Source organism: Leishmania major, chromosome 13 (assembly GCF_000002725.2).
Source record: "Leishmania major strain Friedlin complete genome, chromosome 13".
NCBI lineage: Eukaryota > Euglenozoa > Kinetoplastea > Trypanosomatida > Trypanosomatidae > Leishmania > Leishmania major.
Window position 1 is genome coordinate 141760 of NC_007254.2, and position 25951 is coordinate 167710.

General features: G+C 56.2%; 6 protein-coding genes across 6 annotated transcripts; 5 read left to right on the forward strand and 1 right to left on the reverse strand.

Moving 5' to 3' along the window:
• Positions 1–225: 225 nt before the first annotated feature.
• LMJF_13_0450 (conserved hypothetical protein) lies at positions 226–591 on the reverse strand (the record flags this gene model as incomplete). Its single annotated transcript, XM_001681737.1, has 1 exon — positions 226–591. One exon carries the CDS (start codon positions 589–591, stop codon positions 226–228), a length of 366 nt encoding a protein of 121 aa, XP_001681789.1.
• Positions 592–6269: 5678 nt separating this feature from the next.
• LMJF_13_0460 (conserved hypothetical protein) lies at positions 6270–7763 on the forward strand (the record flags this gene model as incomplete). Its single annotated transcript, XM_001681738.1, has 1 exon — positions 6270–7763. The coding sequence occupies one exon, from the start codon at positions 6270–6272 to the stop codon at positions 7761–7763; it is 1494 nt and encodes a 497-aa protein (XP_001681790.1).
• Positions 7764–9356: 1593 nt separating this feature from the next.
• Positions 9357–10835, forward strand: LMJF_13_0470 (conserved hypothetical protein; the record flags this gene model as incomplete). Its single annotated transcript, XM_001681739.1, has 1 exon — positions 9357–10835. The coding sequence occupies one exon, from the start codon at positions 9357–9359 to the stop codon at positions 10833–10835; it is 1479 nt and encodes a 492-aa protein (XP_001681791.1).
• Positions 10836–12258: 1423 nt separating this feature from the next.
• Positions 12259–13827, forward strand: LMJF_13_0480 (conserved hypothetical protein; the record flags this gene model as incomplete). The annotated part of the gene is made up of 1 exon (XM_001681740.1): positions 12259–13827. The coding sequence occupies one exon, from the start codon at positions 12259–12261 to the stop codon at positions 13825–13827; it is 1569 nt and encodes a 522-aa protein (XP_001681792.1).
• Positions 13828–15233: 1406 nt separating this feature from the next.
• On the forward strand, positions 15234–16772 carry LMJF_13_0490 (conserved hypothetical protein; the record flags this gene model as incomplete). Its single annotated transcript, XM_001681741.1, has 1 exon — positions 15234–16772. One exon carries the CDS (start codon positions 15234–15236, stop codon positions 16770–16772), a length of 1539 nt encoding a protein of 512 aa, XP_001681793.1.
• Positions 16773–19233: 2461 nt separating this feature from the next.
• LMJF_13_0500 (putative RNA helicase) lies at positions 19234–25191 on the forward strand (the record flags this gene model as incomplete). Its single annotated transcript, XM_001681742.1, has 1 exon — positions 19234–25191. One exon carries the CDS (start codon positions 19234–19236, stop codon positions 25189–25191), a length of 5958 nt encoding a protein of 1985 aa, XP_001681794.1.
• Between the last annotated feature and the right edge of the window lie 760 nt (positions 25192–25951).

A 25951-nucleotide genomic window follows, 5' to 3' on the forward strand; every position in this document is an offset into this window, starting at 1 on the left:
GCATTTCTTTCATTTAGACATTTTTGTTGGAATTTCGCCTACGCAGCACAGCAACACTTCTTCATTGTCTAAGCCCTTTTGGGCTTGTTTGTTTTTTCAGTCGGTAAACAAAAGTGAAGGACATTTTTTCGCTTTAACAGAGAACAAGAGAGGGAGACCGTGTATATTTGCTGCGACTTTCAAATTTGGATTTTCTTTGTAATTTGTGCCACCCAGGCAGCTGGGCTACTCATCATCGGCCTCACCCGCCTCTGCGCGGGCCTTTGCAATTTCGCGATCCTTCTGCTGCTGCTCGTAGATAGCGTCAAACTCAGGAGATTTGACAACAACAACCTCAATCTTGTCGGTAGTGGTGGAGCGAACATCGTCGAACTGCGCGCGTGAAGTGCAAATCTTCTTCACCTCCACAACACCCTGGTTCTTGAGCAGCTCCACAACAGAGACAGCGTCGGCAATTGCAGTTCCGAGAGCGGAGACGATAACCTCCGGATAGCCTTCGTGAAGACGGTGCTTCGTGTAGTCAACATAGCCGAACTTGCGCTTGTTCGAGCTCACACGAACAATCGCGTTTCCGCCATTTTCAGCCGACATCTTGGTATGAAAGAAAAGGTAGCGGTTTTTGGAATAAATGTTGCTCTCTGAAGCTTTATTTGCAGACTGTGTGGGAAAAGGGAAATGAGAGGAGTGAGAAAAGAGATGATAAAGAGAGCAGTAAATAGTCAATGCGAGTCTTCATCTCCGCATTACCCATACACGATACCGCGAAGAGGATGAAATATTTCCGGAGTTGTTTTCGAAGCAGCAATTCCTGTAACAGCGGCACAACGCATTCGATAGGGGACGTTGAAGATGTGGACACCAGCCGACCGTGAAAACCCTGTCCAAAGGGCCTGTTGTCACCCTGTTTTGACACTTCGCTTTGACTCCGGGAAAAGGAACAGCATAGTATTCAGCGCTGTGTCACAATACCCAGATACTTGCGAAAAGAGTACTGCTTTCAGTTTTCAGCCGTACTCACAGTGTAGCACCACATAGAGTTGCATCGTGACACGACGCGGGGACTCTAGGCACGAAACCCCTTCGATCAATGGTTCTGGCTGCATGCAGCTCCTTGCAATAAATTGTTTGCGCCGTCCCATCAGCGGAAGGCACCGCTGTGGGCAACCTGGCTTGAATACATCAAGCTTGGGCTCACTGGAGCAGCTTTAGAGGAACCAATCTTGAGAAAGGAGCGGCGCACAGCAGCGGAAGCAGGTTAAGGTTCATCGCTCGTGCACCACGCTGCAGCAGCCCTACGACCTTCTCTGCTTGCAACCCTCTTAACTGCCTTTGCCGGGACAACAGCACGCGAAAACGTAGGAAAGAAGCATCAATGAGCGCATTTATGCAGAGAACCCTCCCCTACCCCCCCCCCACTTACTCCTTCCGCTTTTCTGGTCTAACAGCCGGCAGAACGGAAACGCCCGGCGCACCCCGCGCCATTTGCGTCTCGCCAAGGGAACGTGGACACAACCCCTGCTAACCCCGAAAGAGAAAACACGAAACACAACGCCAGCACCGCCACCCCCCCCCCGACAATTTTTTCCCCACACCAAAGCGCAAGCGACGAGGGGTCAATGGCTGTTGAAGCTGCGCCAATCTGCACGGCAAAACACCCACATCAGTCCAATCAGACACATAGAGGAGACACCTGGCAAAAACAAACAGCTATCAACCGCCATATAATTGAGGAAGCCGTGCTCTTGTCGTGTCGAGACGACACCCACAAAAAAAAGCCACGACATGCATGTACTCTACCCTCTGATGTCTCCCAACTCGTTTCCTAGCAGAAAAATCTGCCTCATCCAAACATGCTGTCATGGACTAGTCTGAACTTCTTCAACGCATCTCTTGCCCCCTTCGTTATACCTGAGAAACGAAGCGGCATCACCGGAATATCGACTGAAGGGAAAAAAGACGCTGGTCCAGAAGAACACCACCAGCGCACCTCTATGCGCTGGAAATCCGTTGCGAACAATGTGCTGAAGCCGGCTTCCCCCCTCTCCCCCGAACTGCAAGCACCGAAATTGAGTTTCTGCAGAGGTCAAGAACCGCACCAAAGCAGAACCGTCCCACATCAAACATCTTTTTAAACAGGAGCAGGAGTCATGACTTTGCACGCGCAACGCACTTTTTTTTTTGTTCACCTCAATGCAGCCCTGCTTTTCCCAAAGTCAAAGCTCGTTTTTTCGTGATGTCACCAGCCCCCTTTGGTTGCTACATACAAAAACAATTGGTGCAGACGATGGATCACAGTGATACGCAGATCCCGAGCCGTAAAAAAAAAAGCACCCGTGAAATGGCAAGGGCACCGGTACTTCGTTTCTTTCGATACCACTTTCATGGAGCAGGATAAAAACTTTAGAACGCTGTGCCGGCGACAAATGCCCCGAATACGCCTAAAAAAATATGGAGTTGCCAGAAAGCGTTTGTTTTCCGCTATAATTTCAAAAGTATTCAAGACTAAGCCATTCATCCATCCCTTTGACAACCCGTTTTGCAAGAGCAGCCCAGCACCCTGATGCCGCGTGGTTGAACCAACCTTTCCCAGAAAACCCCCCACCCACTTACCTTATCTTGTTCCTGCGACAAAGCGCCGAACCAAGATATAATTTTGATGCTCGAAGTAAGGTTGATACAAATTTTTTTTTCCGGTGATCAAACCCACTTCCCATAACCAGAACCCCGCGACCCTTAAAATATTCCCCAAGAAAGGCCCAGGGCTCACCATGGCACATTCTCCGATTTTTCCACTTCACCACACCCGGTTATCATCTGACCCGCCTGAGATGCCAGGGGCCCCGGGCACCCCTTTAATATCACCGCCAAACAAAAAACGGCGACCACCAAGAAGTGCACCACCGGCAACCCTTTCAAAAAAAAAAAATAGACTACAAAAGAAAACCCTTTGGGCCTGTCACATAATAGGCTGTTGCCATACTGGCGTTTTGAAAAAGAGCTCAATGATCCCTTTCCGTAGCCGCAAAGGCCAGATGACGATCCCACGTCCTGCCGCCCTGTGGCGCTGGCCACCAATCTCCGCAAGCTGCTCGTTCACATGATCCTGCGGCGGCTTGGCGGCCATGTGACAGACAGACTGTAACCACACCGCCACGGCTTCCATCCCCACCGCTCTACTGTAGGTTTCCCCGGGCCTGCCCCTCCACAAAGCAGCCCGACACCAAGACATGCGCAGCGTTTGTGAACTCTGTGCCTGCACGCGTGGCTCGGCAGGTCGCGGCGCTACCATTGCGGCGCTGAGGAGTTACCGTGTAGACCCGCGCCGCGCCCGCTGAGCCAACGGGGTTCTCAGAGGGTGGTTGGGCCCGCGGCCACTTCCACAAGAGGCCCAGGTTTGCACGCGTGGTTCTACAGGGGTCTGCCCCGGGCCCTCTTCTTCCCACCGCTATGGCGGGCTCGCTGGGCGCCGGGGGGGGAACAATGCGCCCGGGCTGCGCCACGCCCTCGTTGCTGATACGCTTGCGCCCCTCACGCCCTCCGCAGGCAAGGGCGTCGCGCCAGCCGCGCTGGCATACGCCCTCTGGGGGGTGGGGTGGGGCGCTTCGTGGGGCCCTTGGTGCCCCCAAAGGGGATGTGCACCCGCCTTGGCGTGTGCCGCCGCAGCCCACCGCGACCCCCCGCCGCACCAACGCGCCTGGAAAAGGGTCGCTGCCCTCGCCTTCCCGGCCTGGTCTTTTGTCGAGTGCGCGGCGTTGGCCGGGGCGTCGCCGTGGCTATGGGGGTGGTGGTGGTGGTGGCCGCGGCTTGGCTTGGCGGGGCAGGGCCCGCCAAAGGACCCCCCCCCGCGCGCGGCGCTGCGCGAACCAAAGCTGCTCTATGACGCCAGCGCATGGGGGAACGTGGCTCACCGAAACTGCTGGGGGGCCTTTGGGGGCTTTCACGCGAACGCGGCCGCACCCATCGCGGGCATCCCCCCCGACACGCAAGCAACGGGAATCCGACGAGATGCGGGGCCCCATTGCCCCTCGACAACGCAGCGCTGCTGCGCCGCATCCGCCTGCATCCCCCGCGCCCACGCGAGGAGGCCAACTTTCGTATTCGACGCGGTGTGTGTGTGTGTGTGTGTGTGTGTTCGTCGGATGGCGGTGTGGCCGCGGCGCGTCGGCAGTTCTCATGCGGCTGTACCGGCGTGGGTCCTTTCGGGGCACCGCACGCACACGCATCGCTTATGCGCAGCGTTCGCGTGCAGTCTCGCATCTCTCTCCCTCTCAGGCTGTGTGCGGGCTCTTCAGACGAGGATAAAGCAGCGGCATGCAAGCAGCGACCCTCTCGCCTCGCGAAGCGCCCATGCTTGCTGTGGGAGGATGGCGCAGTACAGACGGGCGCTCTGCCAGGACCGGCCGCGACGCCCTATTACAACGGTGCGCCCGCAGGCGGCGGCCAACTTGCTTGCAGCTGTCACACGGAGTGTCAGGGAGTGGGTCTGGGGCTTGAGCTGCTACGACGACATCTCGATGAGCTCCGTCACGGAAAGCGAATGGCCGTTGCTGCACCGGACTCGGTCTCCCTCTCCATGGTACTCGGCGCGGACCCTGCAACGGCGGGGGTGGGGTGTTGCGGCGTATTGGGGTGCAGGTGCCGGCGCTGCTAGCCCGTCGCGTGGGCCTCCCATTTCCGTACGCCTTTGGCCATTGCGGATGAGCGCACCGTGGCGAAGCTGACGAGCTTGCAAAATCGGCCACGCCAGAGGCGCCGACGCCGGCTGCGGAGATCACGACCTGATCTCCGGTCGCAGACGGCAGGGCGACATTCCCTGCTCCCCGCGCGGCAGACGCCTGCCGCCCCCGCCCTCGAGCGCAGGACCCTGGACGCGGCCCGCTGGGATGAAGGCATGCAGTCCAGCCAGGTCCGTGCGGAGTCCGTCGCGCAGCACGTATTCGACGAGAGGGCGAGAAAGGGCAGGAAGAGCTCGTTAGGCGCATGGCCCGATTCGGCGGCAGGACGGCTTGTCCCACGACGGCCAGGCGTTAGCGGCAGGTGATCGGTGGCTGTGTGGTTGTGCATGCGTATCCGTTTGCTGGCTTTTCTTTTGTTAGTAGAAGGAAGAGATAAATGGAATGGGGTGTGTTGACTTTCTGTTCTGGTCAACCGAGTCGAAAGAGGCAGGTATGAATAGAGTGAAAATTGGAGGAGGATATCGGTGTTGTTGTTTGGTTTGCCGTGCGCTTCGGTTGCGGGGTTTGGGTCTTTTGGTGGAGGCTTTGGGTAACAGGGTCCCAGGGAATGAAGGGTATGCTGTACTGAATTAAGGTCTGAATGCTGCAAGTTTTTTGTTTGAGAACGTGGGGAAGGTGATGCGGTGAGTCAAGAGCCGTTGTGTAGATGGGATTTTGCCGCTTATTATGTGATGGGATAAAATAAGTGCCTGGCGGGGGACAGGATCACTCCCTTCCACGGTGTCTGCGTTTCCCTGAAATAGCTTTCCGGCGTTGCCAAGGGGGGGGGTGCTGGGCCGCCGCCGGGATTTCCGTGAAATGGGCAAGCGCAAGAGCCGCCGTAAGGGCGTGCAGCGTTGGCATGTGAGCACTCACGAGAGAACATCCACGCAAGTGTGCGACAAGTACCGTGCTGACGGGTGGGTCGATGGGCGTGCAGTTTTCGGTGCGGCGGTGAGTTTGGGGCGGGTCAAGAGGGCTTTTCGTAGAGTGAAAGGGGTGCATGGTACCATGCCAAACACAAGTGGCCGCGTTTCGCAACACCACCAACCTCGATGTTTTGCATTTTTTTTCGTTTCAGCTGTGAATCTTGGGATGGTCTAGCGACGGGTGCAGTAAGTATCTATTGGAGGCGGCTGCGAGACAATGGGGGAAATGCCTGGTTATATATGTATATATGTATATATATATCTATATATGTGGCATGGTATTGTCAGAATAAGCAATTTTGAGGACTTTTTGGACGTGGAGCGCTAATTTGGTCACGTCTGAGTAGCAAAACAACAAAAGTCACGATTTCTGTAAGGCGAAGAAATACTTTTAGTTGGAAAAGTCTTCCAACGGTCGAAATAAAAGTCTTACTTGAGCTGCGCGAGTCGCATTCGCCCTTTCTCATAAGATTTCCTCCTGAAACTGATTTTTCAGGAAAAATATGGATGGATGCTTGGCCTACTAAGCCTTTGAGTTTCATCATAATCATTGTTTCTCCCCATAGACCTTCGAAACCCCCTTTTCCCCACTACCTCAACTCTTAGCTTTTTTTTTTACAGAGCCATGGTTTCCGGGTTTGTTGAGTTCGAAATATTGAGGGGAAAAAACTACCCTCAGACTGAAGACGATCCGAATCCCTGCACGACCCAGGTCACAGTATCAGTAGTGGACGCATTATCAGGCGCCGTTCTCTCTCGCGCGCAGTTGTCATCTATTCAGCAAAACTCGAATGCCCCATTTTACAACGACACACTGAATTTCAGGGTGGAGGACGCACCTGAAGATGTTTGTCTTTCCATTTCAGTGAGCGAACACTCTCGTCAAAAAATACCGTTTGTTCTCTTTTATGGCAAGCAGATTATTGGCCTCTCCAAGCTAAAAGCAAAGCAGCGATTTGTTATTCCTCTGTTCTCGGGGGAAGAGGGTACTCAACAAGTCGAAATCGGCGCAGACACGCTGGACCTTGAAAGCAGCGGTAAAGTTCCGTTCTTGAGCGCACGTATCCAGTTTACAAAAGATAAAGTTTTTGACAAGACCGATCCGTATTCCGATGTGGATGTATCAGGCAAGGGTTTATCCTTCGACGGCAAGAATCAGCTGGTTCCAGAAGGGACCCAGTACGTGTGGCTGAGACTGAAAAGCGACAAAAAATGGACGAACTCTTTTCAATATGAGCTCTCCGTTGCTTGGCGTTCTCGTGCTCCACTCGAAGCGGAGAATCAGGGCAACACGAAGTCGCGAAAAGGCACTACTGGAGGCATGGCTGCGATTTCTGCAGAACCGGATTCGGCACGGACACTGGGCGACATCATCATCAAAAAATGGTGTTGCCGCCGCACGCACCAGGTACTCACTCGAGTTTGCATTACTGCAGAGAAGTATGGAAATAAAGTCACAGATCTCACATTCACTCCAAAGGAGGAGGTGGAGTTTCGCACCAACAAAAAGGAGCGCTGTGTTTTTCTCGAGCAAATTTGCAAAAAGAGGCTGGAAGACGCTTGTAGCAACTGTCTTCGACAGTGGCTCAACAGGTTATGGATTCTTTTTGTTACCGGTGTCGACAGCGATCCTGCAGAAGCGAGAGCTTTAAGCTACGAGGTGCGAAAGGCTGTCCATGACGCACAATTTACAGAAGCAGACGCCATTATTTTGCAAGCGTGCCTTTTGTTTTCCTTTATTCCGTCTCTCAAGTACGAAGTGTGTCAAGCCCTTTCCGAGTCTGATTATCAAGCCGCTCAGTCGGAAAAAAAGATAGAGGTGGGCGCTTTGGAATCACCCCAGTGTCGTGTGACACCTTCACAGGAAATGTTCACTCGTGTTTTTATTTCGTTTGTCGGCTCACTTCTTGACACGCTAACCGAAGCGGAGATCGCTAAGGCTGCAGCTGAGTTTAAGCCCGCTATATGGGATGCACAGCAGCGCATTGCTAAAGGGGCAAAAAGCACAATTGGTTCTTGCAAAAAGAAATACGAAGGGTCCATTTTCAAAGGCACTGGTATTCATATCGATCACTTGGACAAACTCGGACGTCGCAAGCAAGTGCCGAAATTTGTTTGACAAAGGATTGTGGTTATCACACAGAGAATATCTTGGGCCTGGAAACAATTCCTCTCCACCTTTTCCTTTAATGCGGCGCATGTACAATACTGAAGGAACGATACGATCGTTATTTGTCGCGCTTTCAAGATTTGTGACCAAGGAAAAATGGTATAGTAAGTGTAGCATGATAAACTATGCACACAATCAGAAAATACTTTCCTGTCTTGACGTGCTTCACCAAGTCAAAAAAAAAAAATAAAGCAACTCTCTTGCATGTGCAATCACCTTCTTCTTTCCAGTTCCAAGTATCTTTTGGTTTATTTAGATTTTTGTTGCTGCCATATTTCTCTGATGATGCGGTCCACCTAAAACCGCGGTATCAGGGTCTAGTACTCATTCTGTGGGGAAGCGGATATCGTACAGACTGCCCTCGGGTAGGGCTGGCGGACTCGTGGTTTCAGCGGACAGGTCTGGGCTGGCGCTGAGCCGAAGAGGCTTGCGGTCATGATCATCTTTGTAGTAGCTCACTACGAATCGCGTCGTCGATTCAACAAGTATGCGCATCCACCCACTGCCTCTCTGCTTTTGCTGCGTTGCGGTGATGCTGAGCGTAGTTCTGGACCTAGGCTCCGTTGCATGTAGTGAAATTGCAATGGACTGAGCGATACCAAACAGTATTGGTTGGCCCGGCTTCTTGACATAACTGTGGCACAACAGAGGTGGATGAGCTGTGGCCGTGTGAGTCTATTTGTTAGCTTGTTTGTGGCGGCATGATACTTTGAAGAAAAGCCAACTTGTTACCATGTTTTTCCCGCTAACCAATGCTTCGATGTAGCTCGATTTCTTGATCCTTGAAGGAAAACAACGTTATGAGATCATCATAACGCGATCTCAGCGCAAAAAGAAAATAAAAGGGTGTCGGAATAATCAAAGGCGTCGAATTTTGGAATGTAGGCGAAATCGCTGATTGCAGCACTCTATCGTCGCATTTCATTCCATTACCGCCGTCAGAGCAAGCAGCCTCAATTTATTTTGAAAGCTGCCGGTTACTGCTTATTCATGGTTTTACTGCTACCTCACCCTCTCCGACTCTCACGTCTTTTTTCCTTTTAATGAAAGACATACAGGAATCTGTTCTATGCAAGAACAGTAAATGCTTATCCTGCATGTTTGTGCAGTTCTTTCGTCTTTTTCCCCTTTCTGTCAACGCTCATGCGTTGAACAATGGTGCCAGCTGCGAATATCTACAGACTAATCCTGATTGTAGCTGGTGTTGTCGTGCTGCTCGGCAGCGCGGTGTCAGGTGTTCGCGTTGGCGTAACAAGGTGTGGCGGAATCATCCCGATTGACAGTCAGTATCTTCTTGACCCTGTCTGGGCCTTTACAGCCTTCCGAAACCGTATTGAAAGGTTAAGCAACGGCTCTCTAGCCTTCGAGAAACGGTTTGTTTCTGAGAGACTCAAGGAGCAGATAGTGATGGAGTCTGGTACGGACCTCAGCAGTGTGACGGTGTTCGAGATTGTGCCGACGACTGGCAAAAACACCGATGCTGCACGTTCAGAAAGTGCCAGTGATCTGTGCTCCGTCTCTCTCGACCCTCTGGCTGGCGCCATGGATGGGATTGTCTCCCGCGGCGCGCGCCTCACTTTTCTCAACGCGGATTTTGCAGAGAGCGAGGCGTGCTCTTCGGCTTTGAATGTCTCTCTGCAGCCGCACCAGGGAAATGCGACCTGGGTTTACTTTGCCAGGGGCAAGCTCGCATACTCGAACTCGATCACGTTGGTCAGCGCCTCCGGGGCCACGTGGCCGATGACGCTCACCTTCAGCTCTGAATGCGCAATCCAGCTGATTCTCCTCTTGGATCGGTATGGCGCAATCGACCGATGGTTTGTATGGATACCAACGACCGCCTACACTGGTGCAGTAGTGGCTATTCTTCTTCCCGTCGTTCTACTTCGTTCGCGACTTCCTGTTCACCTCGCCGGGGTCTGCTTGTTTTTGGTTTTCCTAGGGTTTTTCGGCTCTTGCATTGGTCTTGTTGTGGAGCTGCTTCAATGGCAGAGCGCGGTGGGAAGGCTGTATCCTTTCCCAGACTCGGTCACGCTTTACTGCTGTCTTTGCCTGCTGTACACACTGCTGTTCGTGCCTGTTTTGTACCGCCAAGGAAACAACACAATCCTCTTTATGGGAGTAACTCGGCTCCTTATTTTCGGTCTCAACTGTGCCCTGTGCATCGGTTATTGGATAATGGGTTTCGTAGTTTTAGGTTCTTTGGCAATACTTCAGTATCTGGTCACCAATCTTATTCTGACCTACTACTATGCCTATGTTTCAGTGTACCTGCGACGTGCAGTGAGGGGGACGTCGTCCCTACCCAAGTTCTCGAACAACTTCGTGTATCTCTGGTGCGCCCCTGTCACACCGTTCGCATGCTGTGCGCTGATGTACTACGACTTGTATCTGCTCAGTCACAGCAATGTTGAGCGCGATCCCGTGGCGGCTCGCATGCGAGATGTCGTTCGTATCTACAACGCCCAGCTGTCATTGCCGCTTCTGTTTTTCCAGAATGTGTATGGAGCCGCACTCCTAGCAACCGCTTGTGCTTATCACATGGCTTTTTTAACGCTTCTTTTTGTGGCTGTTCTCCTCTGGATCGTGCACTCCATTTGCGTGGTTGAACAGTGCGCAAAAGAGTGGGCACGGTGGCACCGGCGCGGCCGCTCTTTGGGATTTTGCGGGTGTCTTTCTCTCTCTACCGCCATGACGGCACTGCTCTCCCTGGATTACGAAGCGAATGCGTCGCGAACAGCCAGTTTGTCTCCGCACAGTGTGCGACAAGCTCCTCAACCGAATCAGCACCAGAGAGGTATCGCTGCGTATCAGACAGGAGAGGCGCTTTACACCCCTTCAGCAGAGAACGATAGCAGCGAAGTGGTTTCCCCGCCTCCTCCGTCCTCTTATCATTCGGGGATTAATCACCTGTCGGCGTCTCAACAACGCCCCGCAAGTAACCCTGCAGGATCCACTACCCTGCCTACAGAGCATATCAACGATGTTCTGGAGTTCTGGCCGAACAGCGTGGAAAGGTAGCGCTCATGCACGTTGTGGCGGAGCGTTGTCGTGGTTCCTTGACGGGACCTGCTTGCTTGCAGTACGATGCGCATGTTGGTCAACACTTTTCCTTTGGCGTTTTCACCGTCTGAGTTTTATACGTGGACTTCTTTTTCGGTCCCGTTCACCCCCTTGCCATTGCGTGTCGTCATAGAAAATCGAATCAAGGTCGTGGGTACGAACGTGCATTCTAGTGCACAGGGCAGAGATGGAAAAGGACCCCCTGCTCCGAATCCTTTCACCCTCCCAGGTCGAACACGTGAAGCACGGGTGGGTTGCTGAAAAGAGGCGCAACTGCGCGTTCACCCCGAAGTGGTTGCTAACCCTCTGAAGCATAATCATACTAAAAGGATCATCGCAACACCATTCGAATTCACCACGGTTTTGCACGACTTTCTTTTCTTTGTTTCCATGAAATGTTGCGAGCTTTTTTTTTGCTGGTGACACTCACTACCCACGCCCGCCGACCGTCTGTGGCTAGAAGAGAACATCCAGGAGTAGGAAGAACAGGTATCAAATCTCACCGCGTCTCAGGCCGTCATTGGTACGCCTGCACCACGGTGCTTAACGGCGTGTCTGCGTGCGCGCGTTGGAAGGCGCGTGCGTGCAGTCAGTGCGGAACTCTTTGGGCACAGCTCATTTGCTGTGGCTTGGCGCTAGAACTGTAGCTTGCTGGAATACTTGTTAGACGTCAATGTGGGCGAGTTTTCTGGATCAAATTCAACAGCGGATTGAAGATGCTGTGGATCTCCTCGGCGATGAGGAGGCGGAAGACGTTGGGCGGGAGGATGCAGCACGCGTTGTGGTACCCAGCCCTGCCGCTGACTTGAGGGGCTCTGTACTGCCTCAGCAGCGGGTGCGAGAGCAGCCTGTTTCCTCAGCCGAAAATGCAGACGGTGACGCTGGTGCGGAAGGATGGGAGGAGGACGAGCTGGTAATCCCATCCGCTCTCCCAGAGCCCGGCTTGCGTGGGCCTGCACCGGCAGCAACGGTGCCGCCAGCGCCTCCGACGCTGCCTTCGTCATCGGCTACACCCGGCTTGTCAGTGGTCACCCTGCCGCCGAAACCCTCGACGTTGTCTGACCCGACAGACGTGACTCTCTCAGCCACCGCAGCACCTCAGTTGGTGCCAGCTTCACGAGAAACAGGGCAGCAACACCTCAGTGTTGTTCCTAGCGACACCAATCCCTCGATAGCAGGGTCACCGCTTAAACCACAAGCGGAGGAGGTCACGACTCCACGTGAGGAGCTTGCAGCACCACCACCTGTTAGCACGTTGTCGGCGGAGTCGCTGTCGCTAGAGGGAACTGACCTTCATTCCGCCTTGCTTCATGCAGAAGGTACCACTGCTGCGACTTCCGACCCGACTTCAACGTCTTCGGCTGGCAAGCCCATTCCATCTATGTCGTTTCCCCCGTCTCCTTCGTTGCTTGCTGCCACCGGACCTTCACCACCACCGTCCTCAGCGGTGGCGGGGGAGTTCAGTGACATAAGGCAGCTGCTTCGATTCCAGCAGCAGTTGGCAGAGGAGATGGAGAATGTGGCTAAGCTGCAGCGTCAGAACGCATCATTGAAGGACCGCGTCTCTGCGCTTGAAGAGCAGTTGGCAGGCGCCACATCCTCCCTTGCGCGCACCGGGGACTGTGAGCAGCAGATATCGCTGCTGATCGAGAGGCTTGGGAAGGAGAAGGAGAGACACAAGGCAGTGGCGGAGGAGCGGAACCAGCTGAAAGATCACCTGCAGGATCTTGAAGAAGAGGTAGAAGAGTATCGTACTCGGGAAGAGGGCTGGATAAGTGGACAGGAGCGGCAACAAGAGAATGAGATTGCCGCGCAGCAGCGCATTGCCCAGCTCGAGAATGACATGCGTTCTTGCAACGCCATCGTTGACAACCTCACAACCCAACTCACGGAAGCGAAGCACCTAAACGGAGTCCTACAAAATCAGGTGAAAGAGCTGAAGGTAAGCTACTCCGCCCAGCTGGATACCGTAAAGGAGTCGAGCTCCGAAACCGTGGATCAGCTTCGCCAAGAGGTGGAGCAGCTGCGCAGCTCTTTGCAGAACCTGTCGACAGAGTACGATACACGAACAGCAGAGCTGGAGAGAGAGGTGCAGAACGCAAACATGCACGCCCATCAAGCAGAGGCCCGTCTGAGTGAGATGGCGCTTGGGTCTGTCAACACGCTGCAGGATCTCCGTAGTGAACTCGAAGATTCTCAGCGCAGCAGCGCCACCTGGAAGGCTGAGGCGCAGAAAGCGCGCCACGAGTATACGACGCTACTCGAACAGTATGCATCACTGAAGCGGTCTCGAGCGGCAGCAGAGGCCGATTTGCGCGACCGGCTCAGCTACGAGTCTAACACAGTGTCTGCTCTGCGGAAAGGCATCCGTGAATGGGAAGATCGATATCTGGCGCTGCAGGAATCGGTGGGCGCGACGCAGACGGAGATAGAGGAGCAGCGAAAGACAATCATGCAGCTGGAAGCCACAATTCAAAAGCTGAAGGCGTCCGGCTCTGACATGCTGAGCCCGTCTCAGAGCGAAGTCGTTGTGAGTACGAACGCGCCGCCTGTGAAGGCTTCGTTCTCGGAGCCTTCACTGTCAGGATTACCTTTGGACGAGATACTGGGGAGGCGGCTAATGCCAGCACCCCCACTGAACCCCTTCATGAGCATGGAGCGGCCAGCTTGGAGCGATTCGAGGGACCGCAAAACACGCGAGCGACTCGAGCAGGAGGTAGTGCGGCAGTCCGCCGAACTGGAGCGCGTCCGGGCCGCAGTCGCTGACGCCGAAGTCTGGAAAGCAAAGTATGATCGCCTGCAAGAGGAGCACGACTTGCTGCTTCAGCTGTATGGACAGCTCGAGGAAGATGTCAGTGCGTTGAGGAAGAACGGCGCTGGGATTTTGTCTGCTGACGCTGCCGCTACCTCTTCCACTTCCGGCTCTGTATCTGCCGCTGCTGTGCCTTAGCGTGCTGCACTGAAGAGATGGCGGAAGAATCTAGGGAAGGGGGGGGGCAGAGAGGACAATTACGGAAGAAGGACAGTGTGCGGTGAAGAGAGGAGGCTGCGTTACAGCAGCGCATCTTGAGACGGTTGCTGGGTCCATCTGCTCAAAGGCACCGAGCGTCCAACCGGAGCGACGGTCTTTTTATATTTCTTTTTTCTGTTCCTGGGCTGCCTTTACAGCGTACTTGCATCTTCCCACCACCTTTGCCCCACTCCCCCGCTTCTCATCTGTTTCTGTGCCTACTTCAGGCTGGCACTCGATTTTTCTACTGCGACACGCCGTTTACCTTGCAAGGGAGAGAAGGGAGGCGGGTGAAGGGTGTTCATGGAGCTGCTTCGGAGCCTCTGGACACTTGTGTCAGCCACAGAGTGCTCCTTCAACCCTTGTGCGGCTTCTGGCTACACCATTATCGCGTCGTTTGCGGAGCGTATAGACAGCGCTGACATCAACAACGGCCGTATGGCTGTGCCCATTGTGTGCAAAAAGTTACAAGCGAGTGGCGCAGACGTGTGTTTTGCCCTCCTGCGCAGTGCGCATGGGATGATGACAGTTGCTACGAGAAAAAAGGAGAATTGTCAGTGGTGCTGTTTGGGGTACCCTCTGGATGTTCCTTTTTTTGTTTCACCTTATCACTCCTGCACTGTGTCTTGTCCCCCTTCCCCTCCTGCGTCATCCTCTCAAGTAGTGATGGTTGGCGGCAGCGGTGGTGGTGCCGATACCCCTGCTGCTTTCCTCATCCTTGTTTATTCCTCACCGCCGTTCTCTATCTCGCACTCTCAACCCTGTCTTGTTGCCACTGACTCCCGAGGACGGCGAGGCCCTTACCTCTCTGTCTCTCTCTCGCTCTCGACGCACCGTACCGCTTGAAGGAGCGGCTGCGTACCCTTGTGTGCAGAGGAACCTTGTATGCACAAGCACACACACACACGCGCGCACGCACAGCGGCACCTAACACTGCTGCTTGACTACACTCCGTTCCATAGCAGGTGAAAAGACAGAGACCAAACAGGCAAACCAGACACAGACGAAGGTATCCACCAAGCGGGCCATCACTGGGTCCGCCTTAATCTCTTCGCGGGTGGCCTCTCCGGAGTGTTTCCTCTGCTGCGCCACCCCGCCTTCTTCGCTTTCAGACACATTTCTCTCCGTTGTTTCCACCACCCTACCTTTGCTCAGCTGCCTCAGTGGGGTCTCTAGTAGCGCCTTCTGTCATTCCGTCCCTGACGGGGGATTCCGGGACGCAGCTGGCGCTGGGCTGTTTGGCAGTGGGGGCTGTGGTGGCGGGCCTCCTGCTCTTTTCAACCCTCTTGCGCGAAAACTGGAGGTGCTGGCGACTGCGACTGGGCAGAAAGTCGCGAGTGGCAGCTATGTCTCCAGCGGCAGATACAACGCACTCGACAACGAAACCGTGTGCTCCGAATCGCAGCAGCATTCCAGAGACCTGCAGCCGCGCCCCAAACGGCACGCGTGCCTCCGCTGCGGACGAGGTGACTCTGTTGACGGCCCCACAGTTTGCGAAGTCCACAAAGGACACTCGAAGCACCGCGCGGCAGCAGGAGGAGCAACTCAGCGATGTGCTTGTGCTGATTCGGCATGGGGAGCGGCAGGATCACGTCGATCGTGCGTGGAAAGGCAACGCACTTCTCCCCCTCTACGACCCGCCTCTGTCAAACGCTGGCCGGATGCAGAGCTTTGAGACGGCGCTTAGGTACTTCGCACTCCGGCAAGAGAGGAAGGTGGAGAAGCGCATCCGCGGCACGTTCACGCTCTTTCTCGTGTCCCCATTTCACCGGTGTATCGAGACGGCAGCGGTTATGAACGTCATTGCGTTCGAGGGAAGGCTGCCAATGTACGTGGAGCCGTTCTTGTCGGATTGGCAGCAGGCGAAGGTGTTTCGCACCGCTCCCGTGCTGGGAGGCTCGTACACGACCAGCGGGAGACCCAGCGTACCCGGCGCAAAAGGCGATCGGCTCCTTTTCCGACCACAGGTGGAGGCGCTTCGCGTGACGCTGATCCCGTTCCTGAAAACGCGCGCAGCGGAAGAAACCGAGCTCCTCGCCGAGTACAAAATCGGCGCTGAAGTGGCGAGCGCATGGACCACGTTGGCGGAGGAGTGGCTAAACACACACACCGCGCTTCCCGTCTGGACCTGCGCCGCGGCGACGAATGTCATTGAGGCAAAGGTCGCCTCGCGGTCTGACGGCGCCAGTGATGTGCGGGCGACAAGCCGAAAGGCTGCCAAGGGTTCCCAGCCTTCTCCACGAGATGCCTCGAATGAGGGGTATCGCGGCTGCGGCGTGGCGCACCCAGAGGGCAAGTCGGACCTGCTCCGGCGCTGCGAGCAGGTGATGAGCACGCACTTTCTCCGGTGCGCCGCTGTCGCGTCGGATACTATGGTACCTTTGGCAATTCAGACTGCCGTGGCCGCGGAGCGAACGACGCGTTTGCCCAAGTATTTTCAGATTTGGGCAGAGCGCCCAGAGGAGAACCGCGAGTCTGCCGGGCCGCCGGCGCTGCTGCCACCAATGCATATCATGGCCATCACTCACGCCGACGTGGTGTCCACGCTCTTGGAGGTGTGCTGCCCCAAGTATCACGACAAGGGTGCCGGCTATTCAGTGCCCTACTGCAGCGTCACGACGCTTCAGCGGCACAACAACTACTACCGCATCCCAACCGCAGAGGAGCGGCGTCGACGAGAAGCGAGTGCCAGCACTCTCGCACCTGCTCAAAATCGCGGAAAGTGCTATGCAAAGAAGAAAGGCAACACGCCATCATCCAAGAATCAGCTGATGACTCCGATTCGGACAAGACCACTCTCGCCATTGTCCGTGGAGTGGAATGTGGAGGCGGTCGGCTCCACCGACTTGCTTCGCACTCGCATTGTGATTCAGTACACCAAGTAGAGGAGATGGCGTGGACCGGAAGGCGCTAGCGCACACGTGCGCCGTCGCGCTTGGAGTCACACAGCCATTGCTGACTTGCTCTCTGTTTCATCCGAACCATGGAATATGTGTGCGCGCATGTATGTGACAGCGGCTGCACTGCAAGCGGACATGATTGCATCTTCTGCGCTCCTTCGTGTGCCTCTTTTACTTCTTGTCTTCTTCTGCTTGTGTGCGTCGCCTCTACGGCTCACGGCAACAAAAAAGAAACAACAGGCGAGAGTAAGCGCTGCAGTTCTGGCGGCACACCGGCAAACATGTCGGGGCCGATGTCATGAAAAATGCGGTACCGCTCGTTACTCAGCACGAGCACCATGAGAAGACAAACCCGTGCGTACAAAACGGCTTCTCCTCCGTCGGTGCGTGTGCCTTGAAGGGTCGCAAAGAGTGGGGAGGGTGGGGTGGGGGGGGGGCGGCATTTCAAAATTGGTGCCTCATTGTGTGCGTATGCGTGCATTTCTTCGAACGGTGCTTGCGCCGTTACGCCTCAGCGACGAGAGGCGGCGTGAGGCAAGTAGGAGCGTCGCCAGACGACCAGAGAAAAAGTGAAGCGCAACAGCAAACACGCACACACACACACACACACACACGTACACACGCGCGCGCGATTGCGTGTTTGTCTCGTATCCCTTTCGTTTTTTAAATTATTATCATCACCTTTCGTTGGTTTGTCTTCAAGTCCCGCATCTCCTTCCCTCCCCGATTGTCGCGTTCCGCGCCGGTATTCTCTGGTCTTCTTCTTAAGCTTTCTCTGTTCGTCTCCTCCAACGGTATTTTCTTTCGTGCCTCACTCGGCTCTGCACACGCCACGTTAGTCTTCTCAGGTCAGCTTCAACGCTTTTTTTTTTAGTTCTCTCACACTACTGACATACACACACACACACACACACACAGAGAGAGAGAGAGAGAACAACAACAAAAATAGCGGCCCCTCTTCCCTCAAGGAGATCAACAAGCAGAAGCAACGGCAACCGTAGCTGCGCGGTATTCTCTCTCTTCCGCTTTGGTCTTCTACCACGCGCGCCGTCTCTGCTCTGCGCCGACAAACGCCACCGAAAAGTGAGCGGCAACGAAGCAGAGCGAGGCGTGTCTTGACAGCGGCCCATAGGCACGCGATCGCACGATCACGCGTACACGAGGCGGCACGGAGAACACATGCAAAGCTCATCACTACAAAAGAAGCTCCCGCTCTTTTTATTTTCTGCTCATCCTTTTCTTCGCGGCTCTGAGGACGCGGCGGTCCATCATTACGAACTGGCAAGTGGTCTTCCCCCTCATCCCTTTTGTACTGCCACCTCTTGTTTTCTGCGTTGGCGGTAGCAACAGACGCCCGCCCACCAAGCGAAACGCACCCAAACTACTCCACGCACACACGCGAGAACACAAAACACACATACATAAGGAACGCTCAGGCAAAAAAAAAGTAAAAGTAAGAGGAAAGAAAACAGCAGCAAGGCATACGAAAACAATAACAACGAGGAAGAGAGTTGCCACTGCCGCTGGAGGAAGGGGATATTGTTGCGTGCATAGATCTCTCTCTATTTTTTCCCTTCGTTCATCTCCCCTTCTCTGTTTTGTTTGGTGGCTTCTCTGGAGTTCAGACCTCCTCAGTCATCCTCTCCCCCACCCCCTCGCCTGCTACGTATTTGGTGTTTCATTCTTTTGTGTGCCTGCGCGCCGTGCTGCTTTCGCTTTTCTCAGTGAGGCAAGAGAAAACGAAGGAAAGGGGACGTCTGCCCTCCTCCTCCTCCTCCTCTGCTCTTATTTGTTTCAGTCGTGTGCGTTTCTTGGCGTTGCTGCTTGCAGACACCGTCGCTTGCCTTCTGCACTTACTCGCTGTTTGTGTTTCTTTTTCGCTCTTCGAGGTTGTTTCGCTGGGCATCAAGTTTGCGTGGAACCGCAGGAGACCATGCAATCCTCTGGTCCCCCTGGAAGACCGCCGTGGGGCGGAAGTCGCGGCCCCTGGGGCGCCAACAACAGCAGCGCCAACAACGCTGTCGTTCAGCCATCCTTTCACGACAGGAGCACCAGAAGAGGTCCCAGCGGAAAGATCAACAACACCACCACCAACACTGGCAACAGCAACAACCAACCTGCAAAGCAGAGCTACGCTCACGACGGCACGGCAGGGCAGAGCATCCAAAGCGAAGATCCGATAGGCAGTCCAGCGGATCGGAGGGCGCCTGATGTGCAGGTCCGTGACGTGGGGAGCTTTTACGAGAAGGAAAAGCCAACCGCGAGCTCTCGCTCGCAGCAAGGAAATCGTGGCCACGCCACCGCCGGCGTGGGCAGCGACGGCGGCGCAGGTGCTGTGGGGACCAATGCGGCGATCGATGCCACGCTGAAGCGCCTGACTGTGCTTCTCAACCGAAGGTTCTTCCACTCCAGTCAGCAGCAGGGGGTGTCGCATCAGCAAAACTCTATGGCGCAAAGCAGCTTGGCAGAGGATATCTTTACTGGTAGCGTGCAGACGAACAGCTTCGTGTCCGAGTGCATGCAGGCGCAGAGGCCCGTGGCGCTGCTCACCCACTCTGGCGAGCCGCTGTCACCGCGCGGCGATCGCGTCGGTGGATCTGGCCGCTCGGCGTACCAGGCGCAACGCAAGATTGCGTTGGATATGCTACTCTCCAGCGTTGACGATATCGTGTCACAGGTATACGTGAACTTTGACGAGGATCTCACCAAGGTGCTGCTCAACGCACTCGATCGCGTCACGGCCTGCGACACACTGGATCAGAGGGAGCGAGCGAAGGTGCGCGTGATCGACGAGCTGCTTGAGGTGCTCGGGGACAAGCATTACGACCTGCTGCAGTGCGTCATGTACCGCCCTCGCGAGGTCTTCCTCCGGCTCCTGGAGGAGTTCTGCACCTTGGAGGATGCCGGGGATGCCACGACGAGCCAGTCCTCTAGCGGCCCGAAGGGACTGACGGTGCGCTTCGTGAAGAACAATCAGCGTTCGCAGGGGCAGGATGTGGTGATCAACGACGCGGGCAAGCTCACCGGCCAGAAGTGGCTTGCCCACATGAACAGGCGTTACCGTGTCTTGATGCAGGAGTCCGAGCTGGATGAGCTCTTTAAGCGGGACTTCAGCGTGACCGGGTCCATTATGCCGGCAGGCGCCACTGTCACCAAAAAGGCCGGGCACGTGCGCATCCACATCCCCCCTCCAAGGCAGGAGATCCTGCCTGAGAGCAAGCGCGTCTGTGTTGCGACGTCTCTGCCAGAGTGGACACACCCAGCCTTTCTCTCCATCACGCACCTCAACACGATTCAGACAACGATCTTCGAGACAGCGTTTCACACATCGCAGAACATGCTGGTGTGCGCGCCGACGGGTGCGGGTAAGACGGTGTGTGGGCTGCTTGTGATGTTGCGGTGCATCAGCGAGCACTTTGAGGGCGGTGTGCTGGATCGAGACTTCAAGATCATCTTCGTGGCCCCAATGAAGGCGCTCGCGCAGGAGATGGTTGAGAACTTCTCGCGCCGCCTGGCACCGTTCATGATAAAGGTGCGCGAGCTTACAGGCGACATGCAGTTGACCAAGCGGGAGCTGGCGGAGACGCAGGTGATCGTGACAACGCCGGAGAAGTGGGACGTCATCACCCGCAAGCAGAGCAACGAGGAGCTGGTAAGCCAAGTGCGGCTCATCATCATGGATGAGATTCATCTCCTGAACGAAGAGCGCGGCCCGGTGCTAGAGGCGTTGGTCGCGCGCACACTGCGGCACGGCGAGCTGAATCCGGAGCAGCGCGTCCGCCTGGTGGGTCTCTCCGCCACGCTGCCCAACTACAAGGACGTGGCGAACTTTCTGCAGGCGGACTTGCGGGAGGGTCTGAAGGTGTTCGGCCCGGAGTATCGACCTGTCCCGCTGGAGCAGACATTTATTGGTCTGCAAAACACATCCGGGGCGCCGAAGCGCAACAAGGAGTTCGAGCTCGATCGCCTGGCGTATGAGGAGGTGGTGAAGAACGTGCGGGAGGGGCACCAGGTAATGGTGTTTGTGCACTCGCGGAAGCAGACGGTGGGGCTGGCCAAGTACTTTATCGAGGAGTCGACGCGCCGTGGGGAGGAGCACCTGTTTCAGTACAAAGGTGTCATGCCCTCAGCGATCGAGAAGAAGGGCCGCACGCTCCAGGGACGCGACTTGGCCTCGTTATTCGCCGCCGGCTTTGGCGCGCACCACGCCGGCCTCGTTCGCTACGACCGCACCAGTACAGAAGGCTTCTTCAGGGACGGGTACTTGCGAGTGCTGTGCTGCACGAGTACCCTGGCGTGGGGTGTGAACCTGCCTGCGCACACGGTGGTCATTCGCGGCACGCAAATGTACGACCCCAAGCGCGGTGGCCTCGTCTCGATTTCGGTGCTGGATGTGATGCAAATCTTCGGCCGCGCTGGTCGTCCGCAGTTCGACACGAGCGGACATGGCATCATCATCTCAGATGAGAAGGAGGTGAGCCACTTCCTCCGGCTCATCGCACACGCCCTGCCTATCGAGAGTCAGATGCAAGGTAAGCTGTGCGACCACCTGAACGCCGAGGTGAACGCCGGCACGATATCCTCCGTGATGGAGGCCTGCTCGTGGCTGGAGTACACGTACATGTGGCAGCGGATTCGGGTGAATCCGCTGACGTACGGGCTGAAGGTGAACAATGTTCGCAAAGACCCAGAGCTCAAGACAGTGCGGTACAGTATGATCAACACTTCGTTCACTGACCTCGCCATTGCGGGCATGGTGCGCTACAACCCGGAGACGGGCTCGGTGGAGAGCACCGATCTCGGCCGTCTCGCGAGCCACTACTACATCACCTACGAGAGCATCAGTATATTCAACGAGAAGATGCGCCGCCCCGATGACACGTGGATCGACGCGTTGGACATGGGCACCGCTATGAACATCGCCGCCTCGGCAAAGGAGTTCAGCCAGCTGAAAGTGCGGCAGGAGGAGCTGGATGAGCTGCAGAACCTGCACCAGCTGCTGCCGAAGCAAGTGCGTGAGTATCGGGCGAGTGGCGAGAGCGCCGACGAGACGAGCACGCAGTGGAAGGTGACGACATTGCTCAAGGCGTACATCAACCGCCTTTCTGTTGAGACGCATTCTCTGTCGTCCGACATGGTGTACGTGCTGCAGAACATGCCCCGCATCTGCCGCGCCCTCTTCGAGATTGAGCTGGAGCGTGGCCACCCCCTCACCACGTACACGTACTTGACGCTGTGCAAGTGTATTGAGCACCGCTGCTGGGACTTTGAGCACCCGCTGATGCAGTTCGCGAATTGGAGCCACCGGGTGAACATCACAGACGCGGTGTGGATGAACCTGAACAAGTGCAACCCGAGCATGCAGCTGCTGCAAGAGCTGACGGCGAAGGAGGTGGGAGAGATGGTGCACAACGTTCGCGCCGGTCGCGACATTGCCGATCTGGTGTCGAAGTTTCCCTCGGTGAACATTGACATTGATGTGCAGCCCATCACCCGCTCCATCCTGCGCGTCAAGGTGACGATTGAGGCGGATTTTGTGTGGAGTCGCGACTTATCCGGCAACTCCGAGGTGTTCTGGCTGCTGGTGGAGGACCAGGACAACCACTTCATCTTCCACCACGAGTCGGTCATGCTCACGCGCAAGGAGGTGGAGACCGGCACGCCGCACGTGGTGAATCTTGCTGTTCCGATTGTGCCCCAGTACGACATGTACGCGGTGCGCCTCTACAGTGACCGCTGGATGGGCTGCAAGGAGGACTACACCTTCTCCATTGGCCACCTGCACCTTCCGGAGGACTCGCAGATGACGACGAAGCTGCTGCCGCTGAGCCCGCTTCGGCTGCACGTGATCCCGGAGGAGTACCATGCCATGTACCGCAACTACCGCCAGTTCAACGCGGTGCAGACGCAAATTTTCTACACCATGTTTCACACAGACCAGAACGTCTTCCTTGGTGCGCCGACGGGCAGCGGTAAGACGATTGCGGCAGAGATGGCCATCCTCCGCGTGTTTGAGCAGTATCCCGGGAAGAAGGTGGTGTACATTGCGCCGCTCAAGGCCCTCGTGAAGGAGCGGCTGCGTGACTGGAAGGCCCGCATGATGCTTGTGGGGCGCTCTGTGGTGGAGCTGTCGGGTGATGCGACGCCGGACATTAGCGCGCTCGCCAAGGCGGACATCTTGTGCACGACTCCGGAGAAGTGGGATGGCATTTCGCGTAACTGGCAGGTGCGCAGCTACGTCACGGCCGTGAAGCTGGTTGTGTTTGATGAGGTGCACATGCTGGGCACCGACCGTGGTCCGATTCTGGAGGTGATTGTGAGCCGCATGCGCTACATCGGTTGGAACCGGAAGGCGCCGATCCGCTTGGTAGGTCTCTCCACGGCCGTCTCGAACCCGGGCGACCTGAGCTCGTGGCTTGGTGTGGAGAAGAAGTGGGCCGTGTTCAACTTTGACCCGTCCGTGCGTCCGGTGCCGATGACGGTGCACATTGCGGGCTACCACGGCAAGAACTACTGCCCCCGCATGGCCACCATGAACAAGCCGACGTACAACGCCATTTGCGAGAAGAGCCCGACGCAGCCGGTGATTGTGTTCGTCTCGTCGCGGCGGCAGACGCGACTCACGGCCATGGCCCTCATCGGCTTCCTGCTGATGGAGGGCAACACGGCCAAGTGGGTGCACATGGATGTGGATCAGGTGCAGAAGTACACCTCAAAGCTGGATGACCCGTACGTGAAGCACTGCCTGCAGTTCGGCGTCGGCATCCACCACGCCGGGTTGCTGGAGGGCGACCGCACGATTGTGGAGGAGGCCTTCCTGTCAAATCGCATTCAGGTGCTGGTCGCGACGTCGACGTTGGCGTGGGGTGTCAACTTCCCTGCGCACATGGTTGTGGTGAAGGGCACCGAATACTACGACGCCAAGACGAACTCCTACGTGGACTTCCCGATCACGGATGTGCTGCAGATGATCGGCCGTGCGGGGCGTCCGCAGTTTGACACGGAGGGCGTGGCCCAGGTGCTGTGCCACGAGCCGAAGAAGGGCTTCTACCGCAAGTTCCTCTACGACCCTTTCCCGGTGGAGAGCGCGCTGCACAAGCAGCTGCACGTCCACATCAATGCTGAAATTGTGTCGGGGACGATCAACACTCGTCAAGATGCAGTCAACTACCTGACGTGGACCTACCTCTTCCGCCGAATTGCACGCAACCCCTCCTACTACGGGCTGGAGGACGGCTCTCCCAAGGCGGTCACAATCTTCCTCTCCACTCTGGTGAAGGGCGCGCTGGCGGACCTTGAGCGGTGCGGCTGTATTGAACAGCCGGATACAATGGACGAGGACGCCGACCCGGATGCGATTCAGTACACCGTTCTCGGCAAGCTGTGTTCGTACTACTACATCTCCCACATCACGGTGGACTTGTTCAACCGCAACATCGAGCCGGATCACTCCAGCGGCGAGCTTCTGCGTCTCCTGTGCGACGCGGAGGAGTTCAATGAGTTGCCGGTGCGTCACAACGAAGACAAGCTAAACATGGAACTGGCGCGCCAGCTGCCGCTGCCCGTCCGCGACGCAGAGGCGGACAGTCCGCACGTCAAGGCGTTCCTCCTCTTCCAGGCGCTCTTTGAGCGTGCGCCGATGCCTATCACAGACTACATTACAGATCAGAAGTCCGCTATGGACAACGCAGTGCGTGTGATTCAGGCCATGGTGGACGTGGCCGCCAACAACGGCCACCTGTACGCCGCGCTGCGTTGCATGACGCTCATGCAGTGCATGGTGCAGGCCCGCTGGTGGGACGATAACTCTCTGCTGCAGATCCCGAATGTAGTCAAGGCGATGCTTCCGGTCATTGAAAAGGAGTGCGACGGGGTGCGTCACGCGGCGGAGCTGGCGAACTGCCCGTTGGCAGTGCTGCAGAAGTTCCGGAAGGTGCTCGAGATGCCCGTGTTCGGGCTGCGAGAGCGGGATGTGAACGAGTCGATGGAGGCGGTGCGCGGGCTGCCGCTCATCCAGGTCGACCTCACCATTCAGCAGCAGCAGCCTGCTGCAGCGGAGGAGACGGATGCGGAAGACGAGGAGGCCGTCGTGACGTACGAGCTGGTGGTGCATCTGCAGCGGCTTTCCTTCGGACAGAAGCGCGTCATTGCGCCGCACTTCTCGAAGGCCAAGGATGAGCAGTACTGGGTAGTCGTCGGCCACGAGCCTACAGGCGAGCTTGTTGCTTTAAAGCGTGTGAATCGGCTGCGACAGAGCAGCACGGCGACGCTGCGGATCGACTGGGACGAGGACTGGGTGCAGTACAGCCCCGACGGCACCGTGGAGCTGAATGTGTATCTCGTGTGTGACTCGTATATCGGCATGGATCAGCAGTACAGCTTCATCCTTCCTCGTTCGAACTGAGCTGCTGCTCCGGCGGCGCAGAAGGGAGTTGCTAGGAGTACCTTCGAATGCATTGTGAATGGCAAGGTCGTGCTGCACGAGCATGAGCACATAAACATGCACACACACACACACACACACAGACACACACAGACACACCAACACGCATCTGCGCTTCCTTGTGGAAAACGGGTGTGAGCAGCCGCACCAGCAGTATGTGCGGTCGCTGCTGCTTGCGTCACTTGAAGGCATAGCACGCGGAGTCACTGCGGTTGACATCCCGGGCACAGGCAGAGAGCACTTGAGGTCACAGTGAGGAGCGTCGCTCCCCTCCCGGCATCGGTGCTGCTCTTTCGGCTCACGACCCGTCCGGGGCACCTGTCACTGCCACGGCGCCCCAACACACACACACACACACACACACGCACACGCATTTCTGTACATGCTCATGCAGCATCCGTTGGTGCGACTACACGCTTCTACCCGCATGGATAGTGCACTGCTCGTCTTTTTCTATTCCCTATCATTCCTCATGCTCTTCCTCGCTGCCCTGTGTGTGTTTTCCGCGTCCACCTTCCCTCCGCCCCGACCCAAATCACCCCGCGCAAACGACGCACCCCAACGCCCGCCAGCGGTGAAACGCGAACTGGTTGGGAAGGCACAGCCAACCCAAACGGCGCGTTGCCAGAGAGGGCGCAACGCGACAACAAACGGCCCGCTTACACTTCAGTGGACAGGAACAACGTCATGCATGTACGCGGCGTGGCTGCGTCACGCGCTG